At 36.0% G+C, this 15,329-nt stretch overlaps 1 protein-coding gene across 10 annotated transcripts in view; it reads left to right on the top strand.

Annotated features, from left to right (window-relative positions):
* Nucleotides 1–15,329, top strand: part of HORMAD2 (HORMA domain containing 2) — a 76,083-nt gene that overhangs the window by 11,694 nt on the left and 49,060 nt on the right. For all 10 annotated transcript variants that reach the window (XR_006885255.1, XR_006885259.1, XR_006885256.1 and 7 more), the window contains 6 exons: nucleotides 1,876–2,017; nucleotides 3,951–4,014; nucleotides 4,810–4,846; nucleotides 8,619–8,639; nucleotides 9,413–9,439; nucleotides 14,914–14,981. Coding sequence is in view for 5 of the 10 variants with exons in the window: in XM_046639353.1 (XP_046495309.1) it covers nucleotides 1,876–2,017; nucleotides 3,951–4,014; nucleotides 4,810–4,846; nucleotides 8,619–8,639; nucleotides 9,413–9,439; nucleotides 14,914–14,981 (359 nt within the window). In the remaining 5 variants the exon portion in view is untranslated. The remainder of the gene's footprint in view (nucleotides 1–1,875; nucleotides 2,018–3,950; nucleotides 4,015–4,809; nucleotides 4,847–8,618; nucleotides 8,640–9,412; nucleotides 9,440–14,913; nucleotides 14,982–15,329) is intronic.

Here is a 15,329-nt window from a genome sequence, read left to right on the forward strand (position 1 = left end):
GTATTAATGAACAGAAATTCTTAAGTTTAATGTAGTCTAATCCATCAGTACTTGGGAAATATTTTAAAATTATGATGTATTGACACAACACCAGCTGGAGTTCATGAGATATATTTTGTGCTTGGATTGAAGACAGTAAAAAGCAGTTTTATAGACTGTGATAAAAATGATCAAATTTTTATTTTTATGTTAATACATGTACACAATAAACATTGAATAATAGGACAACATATGTTGAAGTGATAACTAAAGATAAAAACCAAACTATCAGCAAATATATTCTATACACAGGATGACAGTTGGTAGACACTTCTTACATACTGACATAAAATTCATGCATCTGTCACTCTTTTATGACATTCCTAGTATGGCACACCATTTCTTAAGGCCGAATATCCAGTCATTTAAGAACAACCGTATAAATCCTGTAGTATGTCATACATACACACATATAAACTTTAGAAGGAAACTGTTGTTAGCACTGATACTTTTTATAGAACACTATCGGACATCATGCAGAATTTTAGTATTCTGCAGAACTCTAGCTTAAGCAAAGCACAAAAGTGTGGAAATACGTGGTGGTAGAATAGTAGATGAACAGTAGTTCCACATGGCTAGAGAGTAGTGTGCAGAGGAGAGGATAAGGGAGTGGCAGCAGAGAGGAGGGAGTGGGAGATGAGGCAGGAGAGCTAGGCAAAGTGTAAGATTGACAGTTCTCAATGCCATACTAAGGTACTTGAATTCCATCCTGTATGAACACTGGAGTGTCATGAGAAGATTCATATTCTTTAAAGTTAGTAATGATGGCAATAAGAAGGACAGATTGAACGAAAGGAACTGTTGGCGGGGAAATCAGGGGCTACCACAGTAATAAAGGGGATGAGTGAGTATGTCCTAAGTGAAGGTCGTGGCCTTAAGAAGGGAAAGGAGAAAACAGATTTGAGAACTCTTTTAGAGAGAATTAATAGGATTTAGTGATTGGATATGAGGTATGAAGGAGAGAGAGAAGCCAAAGCTGACCTACTTCTAGCCTGGATGATTGGAGTAGATGCTGATTCATTAGTCTGAGAATGAAACTTGGGGTCAGATTTCAGTCAGGGGTGATAGAGGTAAACTGAGTTTGAGGGGTTTACAAAGTGGTCTAGGTGCAGATGTTCAGAAAATAGAAATATAGAAATGGGACTCAGAAGAGAAATAAGGACTTGAAGTCTCTGTGTAGGCTTTAGCTGAAGCAGTGAGACTAGATGAAGTTACCAAAGAAGAGAGAGCTATGAAAAGAGAAGACACTGAAGACAGAGTCCTGGGGAAGGGCCAACATTTAAAGGGCAGAAAAACTGAAAAAAATAAGAGAAATTGAGATAGATATGGGAGGATAGGTGAAAAATCAAAAGAAAATCAGTGTTATGGCAGCTGAGAGAGAAGAGGGAGCATGTGGGCAGAAGTGTCAAACACTGCAGAGAAGTTGTGTAGTATGAAGACAGAAGAGGTCAATGATAGGATGTATTTGGTGACCTCGGATAGAATAGTATAGAATGGAGGGGGTAAAAGACAGATTGCAGTGGCCTTTGAGGGATATATGAAGGGGAAGGAGATTATATAATCATAGTAAAACTCCAATTTTGCCTCAAACCCGTGGATCATTGTGAAATAAACTATATTAATAGTCTTGAGTTACTTGGGTAACTGTCTCTGCCTTTCTGCTCTGCCTTGCCTGTGGAGATCTATTCAATATTCAAAGCCCTGTTTCCTTTTGATTACCTATAAAGGTATCAGGTTTGAAGCCTTGAAAAATCTTTCCACTGTGTCTGTGGCAATGACATGATAGGTTGAATATATTAAAGAATACTAACCTTTTTCATCTTTGTTTTATTCTAGGAAACAGTTTTCCCATCACAAATCACTAATGAGCATGAATCATTGATAATGGTGAAGAAACTTTTTGCTACTTCTATCTCATGTATAACATATCTAAGGGGCCTGTTTCCGGAGAGCTCTTATGGAGAACGCCACTTGGATGGTAAAATTTAACTAAATGGTTTCTTTGGCTGTTGTACCTCTTTTCTCTGTTTGGCAGGAGTAAACCTTTAATTTCTCACAGAGTATGCTAATTCCAAGTCATGAGCCCATTCTTCAACATCCATTTGCTAATTCATTTTCCATTTTAATTTCACTGTGTTTAGTGGTTTTACTTATAGGAACCGTTAGTTTCTGGCTAGATACCAAATGACAGACTGAGGAGAAAAGTAATCTGTATGGACAAGCCCAGTAATTCTAAACTATACCTGTAAAAGCAGCAGCCAGATCAAAATCTATTTGGTTGCTGTGGATTTGCACTGTTTTGTGCCTTAATTAAATTTGTTCTTTGAGGTATACTTTGGCATTGAGGAAGTTTAATGGAGCCAGGTGAAAAACTCTTCTTCCTGTTAATGCATATAAATATGTTGGAAAAAATTCCTACTCATGCCAAACCCATTTGTTGATTAGCATGGGTATTTAGACAGTTATTATTCTAACCATCTCTCTCCTTTTCTTAGTTGCCAGGTCTTCTACTTTCCTTCCTTTTGTTTCTTGTATCCTTAAGCTTATGATCTCATTTCCTTATATTAGAAGCTGTTTCTGGCTCCTTTCCTTCTCTCGTATTAAAAAAAAATGTACCTAGAACTCTTCAATTTTTCAAAATCTTATTATTTGTTTAAAAAGCTGAATTGTGATAATTTAGAAAATCTTGCTGATTTGTCACTAAAATGGGAACTATCATTTGGAAAATAAGTATAGAGAGCTACCAGTTTCCTTGTAAGATGTTATTTTGCAAAATCTAATTTTACTTTAAATTTCTCACATCCATATTTAATGATACGTTGCCCTCATTCCAATTTAATTTTCTTAAACAACATTTGATTCTCTACAAGAGCGTCAATGAGAAATGCGCGTGTGCTATAAACACAAAAGCATGGTATTTACAATCATGACAACCTCATTTGTGTTACGTCCTCTTTGGTCTATAGGATATAAATCTGTAATAGTGAATATGTTTATATGTAGCACATAATTACAGTTTCTCCTCTTGTTTGGAACACAGAATTGGAAAAAGACATGTTTTAGGTAATTAATTAAGAACTTATTGTGTGCCAATCACTACCCTAGGCATGGAGGATAATACCAGTCTTTATAGCTTTATTTTTTGCAACAGTCTTGATTGAAGTTATGTCTCCCTCTCAATGTTTGTACTTAAAGTAGCATATATCTTAAAAATGCTGAATACTCCTATGTCACTCTTTTTGGTAATCTCTAAATGTTATACCAACATGGAATAATTTTCATATCTCTCAGTAGAGGTAGAGGTGACGTCAATTTTAGGATAGGAAAACAATGTGAAAAGGTGAAGTGACTTATGCAAAAGTCATACATGAGTCAGAGATTGATTTTAGACTGATCTAAACCAAAGCTCTTTTAATAAGATTTTCCTATTCTTTCCTGACTATAGTAGAGTAGTTGAATTACCGATGGAATTAGTATTTGAGAATTATTCATGGAAAAAATTTTCATCCTTTTTTTTTATTGAAAGGAAGAGAAATATCACAGAAGTGATTTGAGATTGTGGTGTATGTTTAAATTGGTTAACGAAGATGATCTCAGTACTACTTTATAATTACTTAGAATTCAACAGGAGCAAAGAAGTGACACAAATTGATTTTGCATCCAGCTCAGTTGTGCTATATTGTAGAAACGGCGACTGCTAAACTATAATCAAAATCAGAACTAAGCCATTTATCAACATAGGATTTATTTTTAAAGTAAATATTTAGAGAGTCAAAATGTTTTTATAAGCTATAAAACTAGGTAAGTTATATAAATAAAATGGTTAAAGGAGATACTCTTATTTAGCATGGACAATTTTAGTATAGCAGTCTTTTGGTAGATGAGAATGGACTGTGTTTCTATTTTTGTAGACCTCAGTTTAAAAATCCTCCGAGAAGATAAAAAATGTCCTGGGTCACTGCATATTATCAAATGGTAAGTAATTGAAATTCCACAGAAGTTGAACAATATTACTTTTATCATGGCTAAAGTTACCCATAAGACTTTATTTGGTAAATCATTTCCTTAAAACTGTTTCTTTCCATCATCCTTTTTTTTTTTTTTTTTTTACAATTTCTTAGAAAGTTGTATTGATTATTCAATATTATCTTAAGATACTGACTTAGTTTTGTTTTTGAAGAAAATGGATTTGTATAAAGAAAGAAAAACATCAGTCAAAATTTGATTACTCCTGGGGCTGGCCCAGCGGTGTAGCTGTTAAGTTCACACGTTCCACTTCAGCATCCCGGGATTTGCCAGTTTGGATTCTGGGTGCGGAGCTACGCACTGCTTGTCAAGCCAAGCTGTGGCAGTCATCCCACGTATAAAGTAGAGGAAGATGGGCATGGATGTTAGCTCTGGGCCAATCTTCCTCAGCAAAAAAAAGAGAGAGAGAGAGGAGGATTGGCAGCAGATGTTAGCTCAGGGCTAATCTTCCTCAAAAAAAAAAAAAATTGATTACTTATATGCAGGTCAGTATCCTAAATGATGTGGGAACCAAAAAGAAAAATAAGATGTGGTTTCCTACCTCAAAATTGCTTACCTGTTACTTAGAAAGTTCTATCAATATATTAAAAGATACTGGGAGTTTTAAAAATGATTAAATTAGAAAGGTGAATGATTATCAATTTGATGTACTTCAAAGCAAAAAACGTAAGTCAATTCTGTACTTGGAATTTTTTTGGCTTCGCATTTGGTCCAAATTGACATCGAATGTTTATTTCTTGACAGGATTCAAGGTTGTTTCGATGCTCTGGAAAAGAAATATGTAAGAATGTTTTCAAATTTACTCCAGGATCAAAGATTCATCTTTTATCCCTTTAAAAAAAGTTTAGCCTGTAGTTCATGTGTTAACAGTGTACCAGTGCCTACATTTGCATTTATGAACCAATTTCTTTTTATTTTATGTCTTTGCTGTCGCATCGATGTCTCGTTTACATCAATTAGAAATGAAACCCTCATTTTTCTCTTTGACGTACTCATATCTTTTTGACCACAGAATTTCCTCTGAAGTCACTGGAAGAGATCCACAGGATGTGGGACAGGGGAGACAAGTATCTGGCACTTAGCACATTGAAAATGTTCAAAATAGTGGCAATTCAATTCGCAGATATGAAAGGAAAAAATGGACTCGAATAATGGGTTTTTATTCTGTTAGTTATTTTGTTAACAATGTTTGGTGCATGTATTTAACCTGTTCCCTCAAAATAGCTAGTATTGTAGCTTGAATTTTTTAAAAAATGCAGCTTGAGTTTTAAGTACATCAGATCTTTCTTGCTGCCGAAGACAGCTATGAAGGGTGTAAAAATTAGTCCAGTTGAAGAGACAAGATGTATATAAAAGAACTTTCTACCACTGCTTCTCCCACTTTTCTCCATCTGTGTGATTTTATTCCTCAATTCCTATTCCTTTAAGAAATCTTGAGGTGAGTAAGCCTTACATTGACTTTTTAGTTGCACTCATACATTTCCTTTTTCATTGAACAGTTATTATTTATGGTTTATTCAACACTGACTTGGGGTATTGAGGGATACAAAAATAAATCAGATATGGGATTGTACACACAAAGAGCTTATAGACTATGGCAGAAGATAAATGATATTCATTTGCATGGCTGATGATCAGCTGCTACATACTGGCCCAACTGTACTTGCTGTTAAAATATTGAAATACTCTGTATCTGGTGGTAAATAGCTATTTCTCTGAGACCTCAAGTGACCCCCATGATGCCCCCCTCCTCACCCCACCAGTATTTGTCTTGGCATCTCCCCATACTGCTCCACAATCTTAGCAATTAAAGGGTTAACGCCTGTCCCAGGAGGAGTTTCCAGGAACCCAGGTCCAGGGCTAAGTTTGCATCCTTTCTGATTGGTCAGTACCTGTGCCATATTGGGCTGTTAAATATTGATTTTTTAATATCATATTTTGACCATCACCTCTATCACAAGTATAACTATAATAGAAAGTGATGGATACCAAAGGAAAGATAACTGATCATATGCAATGGAAGTGTGGAAAAGGAGGCGTTATATCCAGTGAGGGGCATGACGGAAATACTTGGGAGAAAATGACTTTTGAACAGCTTGAGAGGGGAAGAAGGTCATCACCAGCATTCTGTACAGTGCTCCTCCATTCTCCTTCATCTGTTGATGTGGCAACACTTCCTGAGTGTCCATCGTTAAGGGGCAGTACAATATAGCTAAGAGCTCAAGTTTTGAAATTAGGCAATCTGAAGTGAATCCCAGTTCTGCCACTCAATACCTGTGTGGCCTTGGGCAAGTAACCTACTTCTTGGTGCTTTAGTTTCTTTACATACAAAATGGGGATAATAGTAGAACCTACCTCTTAGGGTTGAGAATTAGATGAGTTAGTAATCTAAAACAGAGGTTTTCAAACGTTAGTTTACATCAGAATCACCTGGAGGACTTGTTAAAACACACATTGCCAGGATCCACCCAAAATTTCTGATGTAAGTAAGAATTTGCATTTCGGACAAATTCCAGGTAATGCTGAGACTGCTAGTCTAGAGACTGTATTTTGAGAACCCCTGATCTAAAATGTTTAAAACAATGCTTGGCACATAAAGGCACTATCTAATTGTTAACTCTTTGTCTCTCTCTCTCTCTCCGCCCCTTCTCTCCCTCCCTCCTTCCTTCCTTCCTACTCTCTTTCCCTCCCTTCCTTCTTTTTTTTCTTGCCTCTTTAGTCTGTGCCAGATATTGTGCCTAGGTACTGGATGAAATAAAAATGAGAGAAACATGTGGTTCCTTTACTCAAGGAGGTCAAAGTCTAATAGAGTCACTTCTTAAATAAATAATTGCAATATTACACATACTGAAATAGCAGCGTAATGTAAAAAGAGCATCTACCTAGTTTGGTGGATTTCTTTTACTTAAATGACTACCTGTATAACTGAATCAATCAAATTTACTGTTTTTGGAGATTAAAAGACAACATCTTAGATGGGTGACTTGGGCTCTTAAGTAAACAGTATTTATATTGTTTTTCAGTTGTTAGTATCTTGTAACTTTTCCTAGGGTGCTGTCATTGCTAGTAGGAAATGTTTAATGCTTTAACAATAGTTTGCAAAAGTCCAGTTTGAGTATCTAGAGATCTTGAAAGATGTTCTCCTGTTGAAGATGACGGTTGTTTCTAGTTGTGAAATTTTTGGTGATTTTTAGTTTTCCTCGTACTTTATATATTGCTTGAATTCTTTAAAATAAGCATGTATATGTATTTTTAGATAGTTATAAAAAAGAGACTATATTGTATATAGCCTCCTAACTTGTATCCTTATTCCCATTCTCAATCCCCTACCATTCCAATCCACTGTCCACACTACATTTCTTTCAGAAACGTGAGTCTAATAATGTCATTCTTTTGCCTAAAAATCTTCCATGACTTTTAAAATAAAGTTCAGAATCCATCACATAATCTGCAAGGCTTGGATAATCTCATTCCCATCTGCCTTTCCAAGGCATCACTCTCACTATTGGTCACCCTGTTCAAGCCACACAAGGATTCTAGAACATGCCAAGTGCCTTTTGCCTTTGTACATATGGTTCCCTTTTGCCTGGAAAATTCTTTTCCCTACCCCACAAACTTTTCCTGGCTAACTCCAATTTATCCTTTTTATCCTAAAAGTTTGCTTCCTCAGGGAGGCTTTCTCTGACACCTCCCTCTCCCCCAGCCTAGATTGTCCTTCTGTTTAATATTCTCAAACACCCTGTGTTGCTTCTTTGTAGCAGCTAACACAATTAACACCTATCTGTGTGGGTTTTTTGTTTAATGTTTTCTCCCCTGCTGGTCTAAGATCAGGAACCATGTCTGTTTTTGAGTGATTGAATGGATGAACTAGTAATTAAATAATTAATATAAATTAGAGTTCTTCTGTGTAGTCTTAAAATCAATTGTATGCAGTAACCAAAATAGCCACACAGTGTCACTAAAGATTTAGTCCTTTGGGTGAAATAGGTGAATAATTTGATATGAAATTATAGTCCTGATATTTTCTCATTTGTATTCTAGTTTTTAAAAATGTATCATAGGCTTTGTTATATCTCTATCTCTATATCTAAATATTCTATTACTTTTTCAAGCAGAGAGAATATGTTTATAGCAATGTATTTGTAGGGAGGGCAAGGGTTTTATAGAGTTATATCAGACTTTAAAATTTTTACTTTAATAGATTAGTTTCAAAAGGCACAATTTTTTTTGAAATACTTGTGGCATATTTAATTTTTAGTAATAACAAATTATTTTATATATATTTTGCCTCCCAAACTAGTATATAACTTATGGAAACTAAGGATAGTTATCTTCTTCTTTTGCATCCCTCCCCAGCAAGACCCTGGGTATGTACCAGATACTCACTTAAATGAATGAATACTTAGTATCTCTTTTTCTGATAGTCTGAATAATATTTTTTCTACTCAAATCTTTGAAACTGCTCCAAAGTCGTATTTTAATTAGCTTTTATTGAAAATAACAATAATATAGGTGCAAGTATATAATAACAATAATTTTCTTTTCTCTTGAAGCTACACATGGCAATACTTACAGTAAGTACACGTGAAAGACCAAGCTTCTGTCTGTACTTTATTGTCTTTTTGTAATTAAATTAAATTTAATTTAATTTTGAAATTAAAATAGTACTCTCATCCCCCTCTGAATTTTTTTATCTGTCCTATGACATTTTATAATAATAAAAATAGAATCTACCAAAAGTTTTAATAAAAGATCACAAACTATATATTTCTTTGATATATTACAATATGTGGGAAAATATATAGGATATACTATCTGCTACATCTATTGGCTATCGAGATTTCATTTTTCTGATTACAGTCTTGAAGGTTTTTGTTTTTGAAGTTTTGTAGACTTTTTTGAAGTTTCGTATATACTTCTGAGTATAACATGGTAAATGCAGTTAAGAATAGAAAGAAAATGAGAAGACATCATTGAGAATCTTAGATATATGATTTATTTAAAAAATTTAAACCATAACAAACTACTTAGAATTTATTTGGAGCTCAGTCGCAGTAATCATAAATACCTGATTATCAATTTCTTTATAGTCAGTGTGCACAGAATACTCTAAACTCTCCATGTTCACAAAATAAGAGCTTATTCTATCTCTAGGATGTATGTATATATATCCTAGATAGATATCCTAGATGTAATACATATATATCTCTCAGTATTTTATATATTTATATCTATATCTCAGTACTCAGTACAGCACAAATTGAACTTTTCACATAGAACATGTATTCTTTGAGGAGTAATCTAGTAAGTTTCAGGAATTAAATGCTGTTTATTTTTCCTTAAACAGCTTTACACAAATCCCAAGGAACCTGAGGTAAGAACACACAGAAAGATGAGTAGTGTATGTGTAGTATTATAGTTAAATGTATTTACCTGAGTTGAGGCTAAAAGTTATGTTGCTAGACTACCATATGAGCAAAGTAATTCAGAGTGAGCTCTTTCAATGTGTTTTGTTATAAACTTCACCAATTCTTTATTAGAAGATTTTTTTAACTTAGGGGTGTTGAGAGGCTGGCCTAGTGGCTTAGTGGTTAAGTTCACGTGCTCTGCTTTGGCAGCCTGGGGTTGGCCAGTTCAGATCCCGGGTGTGGACCTACACACCTCTCATCAGGCCATGCTGTGGTGGTATCCCACAATCAAATTAGAGGAAGATTGGCACGAATGTTAGCTCAGTGACAATCTTCCTCAAGCAAAAAGAGGAAGATTGGCAACAGATGTTAGCTAAGGGCCAATCTTCCTCACCAAAAAATCAAACAAGCAAACAAACTTAGGGATGTTGAAAAAAAACATTGAGTAGAACTGAGCCTATTCCCTAACATGTTAATATTAAGCATCTCTGCTTGTAGAAAAAACGCATTTTATTTAACTGATTCCGAATCCCTTCTGTTTGTGGCCTTTTGGAAGATATGGCATAATTCTAAACTTTTTTTTGTTTTGCCAACTAAATCCTCCCCTTTTTTACCTTTTCATAGATTTTCTGGGCCTTAACTCTTTGCTTCTCTCTCTAAATTTCTTCTCTTTGATGGTATTTCTTCCCTTTGAGGCAGTAGCCTCATTCTCAAGGCCAACTTACTTCCCTTTGAGGCAGTAGCCTCATCCTCAAGGCCAACTTGTGACCAAATCTTTCACAAAAGCCTTTTTGCCTATTCTATTCTCACTGATTGCTTCCTTTTCTAAATTTCTTTTCCAGCAGGACTCCACAATTTAACACCTCCAATTGATTTGTATAGATTACTTTATCTCCCCAACCAGATTGTGAATTCTTGAGGACAAGCACCTTGTCTTGTTTTCTGTCTCCCAGAGTGAATATTATAGTCCTCGACATGTAATGGTTACCTGTGCTACTTTGAATAGCAGCTGTGGCTGTGGCAGAGTGGAGGGAGAGGCCCTCCGTTCTTTCTTCTCATTCTAATCTCTTTATTTTCCTCCTAGCTTTCTTTCCTCTCCCCTTTCTGTTTTCCTTTCTTTCAATTTTCCTTCTCTAAGCCTGTGGATTTAGCCTAACTGGTGGCGTTCAAGACTAAATTAAGCATTTTTAGTCTTTACTATCCTTTCTTGACAAGATTATAAATAGCTATTTTAGCAGGGTGGAAAAAAACTGGTGCATACAGGTGGGTAACAATTCCTCAATGCCCAAACCACTTCTTTTTAATCTTTGTCTCTTGTTTATTTTCAAAGTTCCTTTTTTTTCTGTAGGTTTTATGGGAAGTTTCCCAAACTAAAACCTCCTGATAAATTGTTAATAAATTGGTCATTTCCTTAGTGCAATAAATTATGTTTTCTTATGCATGCAAAACTCCTGGTCTGAAAACAGTGGTTTTGAGGTAGTGAAATGCTGAGCAAATTGGACTTAACTACAGAAAAATCTTAGAGTCGGGAGAAAACTGTTAAATAAGCTTTGATACAGGCAATATATATAATATTGAAGTTAGAAAACTAAAGCTTATTATATGAAGTTTTGAGCTATGATTTATGACCCAGAAAAAATATTTTTGTTGCTTACAGATGACAATCCCTCTGGCAGTGATCCCTAAACTTTTTGTGTTCATGGCATGCTTTTGATTACTAGAAAATTTGGTGGCATGTTTGAGGGTATTAAAAGACTCAAAAGAACACGAAATAAGTCAGCAGTAATTACAGTGTAACTATGGTATAGCAGTGTTCATAGTGCCTAAAAGTATCCATGAGATTACACTGTTTTGTAGTTGCTGTTTAGCATCAAGTCACTGGTAAAACTATTTACCTCCCAGATCTCATTCTCTTGTATAGTCACAAAACACCATTATCACATGAACACGGTCTTTCTTTGGCATTTATCTGATATTGTGCCGTGTTTCCTAACTCATATCCATGAAAGTATGTCCTTCCCTAAACAAAACTGCACTAATAACAATATTAATATTTGTCTGAAGCAAAAATACACCTTACACATGGATTAAAATTTGCAGCACTCTTGTGAAGAGTCTGTCATGGTACAATAGTCGAGAACCTCTGTCTTAAATCAAATAAAGCTGCTTACTCAGTCCAGAGGCCAACAGAATTTTAGGTATTTGACAAAGTTGTGGTGTTTCTGTGCTTGAAGTTTTGTTCTGGTTGCTCCATCTCATGAAAGAGATGAACTGACAAAGGTAGCTATAGTGACAAGGGATAGTGTAACTTTTCTACAGATACACACTATACAATGGCTGGAGGGTGTTAATAGATGTTTAAGCCAAAATGTAAATTATTAAGGAAAGGTTTACACAACTTAACCCATGATAGACCCATAAAGAATTACTAGATAGAATATTGTGAGGATACAAATCGTGCTGTTTCACCATCTATTCCTTTGTGCCTATTGGAGGTGGTTAACACCTACTTTTAGTAAACTGCTTCAGGAACTGAACAGTAGATGGTCCCTGTTTCTAGCTGCAATATGCTTTTAAAGACTTTGTTTTAGAGACTGAGTGGCCAGAGGAGTCAGCCTATGCAGGTCTGTGAGAGGCAACTGACTGACAGAATAACACAGTAGTTAACATTGCAGGTGCTGGAGTCAAGTCCCAGCTCTACCACTAACTAGCTTCATCTATAATGAAGATAATAATACCTACCTCATAGTGTTTGCAACATAAGAATGAATAGATATAGAGCATTTAAGATAGTGTACGAATATTATCATTATTGTCATCAACTGGAGATAGCATGTTCCAGAGTGTAGTTGTGCAAAGGCCCTAAGGCAGGAAGGCATTTTGTGTGTTCCTGGACAGAGAGGGTGCCCTAAGCCTGGAGCTTAGTGAGTGGGAGGAAAAGAGGCAGGAGATAAGGTCAGAGAGGTAGGCAGGGGACAGATGTGTAAGGCGTGTGGACCAAGGTAAATTTTGTATTTAATTCTAAAGGCAATGGGAAGCCATTGGGGAGTTTTAAGCAAAAGAGTGACATGGTCTAGTTTGTATTTTTAAAAGCTATAGAACAGAGAATGAATTATAGGAGGAGTAGTTTGGAAGCGAACAGATCAGATGGAGAGAGATAGTGGTGGCTTGGGTAGGGTGATAGCAATGGAAATGGAGAGAATCAGATGGACTTGGGATATGCCTTGAGATAGACCTGGAAAGTCTTGCCAATGGATTGAAATGCGGAATGATTAGAAAAGACTGTATATGTTGCTGTTGCTTTGGTCCATGTGGATATATTCAGTATGATTAATAGAAACTATTGATGAGCAGTTTAGAGGCTCATATTTATTGGGCAACACAGTAGTCTGAAAAGCAGGAGAATGTTTTATGAGGTGTTAAGAAGAGACTAGTGCCTGCTGTAAATATACCTTCCTTGATCAATCAGAGTCAGATTGAAGTTATTAAGGATTAGCATCTTCTGTAAGAGAATTACTAACATAACTCTTTTATTAGTTGTTTCAGGGACCAAATAATAAAGTGTTAATAAAATTATCAGCTACCAAAGGATCTACTCTTGACACAATTGAAAAAATAAAAGCTCAGAGTATCAGAAAACTAGAGCTGGTTGAGGAACATGGCCAGGCAGGAAGAACAGGCTTTGTTTACTAGACAGGGGGTGACACCCAACCTGAGCAGAGAAGATGCTGTGTGTCTAGCCTGTCTGGAGTGAACCTGTTGCTGTAGGCACCAATAGTCCCGTGTACCTCTCTTATTGTACTCACAAGGCAGCCTTCTGAACTTGGTTTGATCTGCTAAATAGACTTTCTTGTTAGAAAAATATTTTCTCTTTTAAAATTAACTCCATTATAAATTAATCTTCTTGGAGGTTAAGCAGCATGAGCCCATTTCCCCAGGACCTGATCACCTGTGATTAATGGGGTACCAAATCTTAGAACAGAGTAAAGTAACAAGAACATTGAGACTTTTTCTCATCAATCTAACATCCTCATTCCCACATTGTCAAGGAACAAATACTGAAGCAGATGAATGAAGGGGTATTTTTTGTCTTTTGACTTAAACTCATACCTTTTGCGTGTCTTTAGCATCTCTCCAGCTCTGTGGACAAACTACAATGTATCTGGGCCAAATGTTTTTCTTCAACTACTAGACAGTCATTTTATTTCAAATGGAGTATATCTCGCATCCAGAAATTTGTTCCTCTTTATTTCTAGCTTTCTTAACAGTGAGGAGAGCAGATAGCAGTAGTATCTAGTTTCTAGTGCAGGGGCAAAAAAACAAGACCTGATATCGTGGATCCTGGTTACTTTTCTAATTTTTCCAGTATTCTTGTTGCCATTCTAGTCTTCCCTGAGTTACTACAGTAGCCTCTTAATTGCTCTCATGGTTTCCACTTCTTCCCCTGTGTACTCTTAAAATAGCCAGGGTGATCTTAAAAAATGCAATCACTCCCATGCTTAAAACCCTTTATTGGACTTCTGGGTTACTTAGAATAAAACCCAAACCTCTTACCGTGGCCAAAAGGCCCCACAACCTCCTCTACAACCTCATCTCCTACACTCTCACCCTTGCTCACTCATCACCAGATGCTTAGCTTCCTCTCTGATACTGGAAGAAGCTTCCTTTCCTGCTCTCCTGCTTTGGATCCTTTGCATTGCTGTTCTCTCTGCCTGGGGCACCCCACCCTCCCCCAGGTCTGCGCATGACTGATCCCTCTTGTCACTGAGGCTCAGCTCAAACATCACCTCTTCAGGGAGGCCTTCCTGGGCCATTCCAAACCAAATCAGTACCTCTGCACTTCTGTACTCTCTGTCACAGCATCTGCTTCATATTGTTCACAGCACTTATTACTGTCTGAAATTACCTTATTTTATTCATTTACTTATTTATCGACTCTCTCTCCCACTAGGCTATATATTCCAGAAAAATAGAGACATTTTCTGTCAGGTTCACCCCTGTGGCTCCAGTGCCTGACACAAAGTAGATGTTCAGTAAATATATGAATACTAAATTATTTATTACTATATTAATATCAATTATTTAATTTATATATATATAAATTTATTAATCAATAAATTATATGAATGAACAGTTTCTCAACCGGTTCCACTGTCATTTACCTATGCCGGGTCATATACTTGACTATGTGCCTTAGTTTCTCCAGCTTTAAAATGGTCACACTAGAATTTTGTCATCTAATTCATTTTTAGCATGGAGGGGAAAATTATTATCTTTATATCTGGAAATATTACTCCTGGATAATGTAATGTTGTGGAACAAATGAGTATGTAGGAAGTATAGTAGGCACACAATGAGAATATTCTTTACCTGTTATCAGATAAGATTCTAGATTTTTTTTTTTAAGTAATTTCTTTTCTATTCCCTTTGATGTTTCTAGAAAGTGACTGAGATATACCAGTTCAAATTCAAATACACAAAAGAAGGAGCCACTATGGATTTTGACAGGTAGAATCTAATTGTTTAATGAACATGAGAAATATATAGGATTGAGGTCAACATAGGCCTCTTTGAGTCCAGAGATAATCTGTATACTTCCTTTGTAACTTCCCCAACAATCCTACAAAAAACCACTATGGTAAAAAGGGACTGTAATAATTGTTTAAATTTCTGAAATCCGTGGATAAAGCTGGTGGGAATAGAGGCTTTGTTTGCTTCTCTCCCTCTTATCCTCATAGGTGATGTTAGTAGAGTCTAAAGGCAGTTAAGTTTAGTGGCTAAGAGTTCCAGTTCCTAAGGCAGAAAGATCTGGCTTGGAGCCCCAGCTCTGACTATTCCTGATTATATAGCTTGGGA

This window comes from Equus quagga, chromosome 15, assembly GCF_021613505.1.
Source record: "Equus quagga isolate Etosha38 chromosome 15, UCLA_HA_Equagga_1.0, whole genome shotgun sequence".
In the NCBI taxonomy this organism is placed as follows: Eukaryota; Metazoa; Chordata; class Mammalia; order Perissodactyla; family Equidae; genus Equus; species Equus quagga.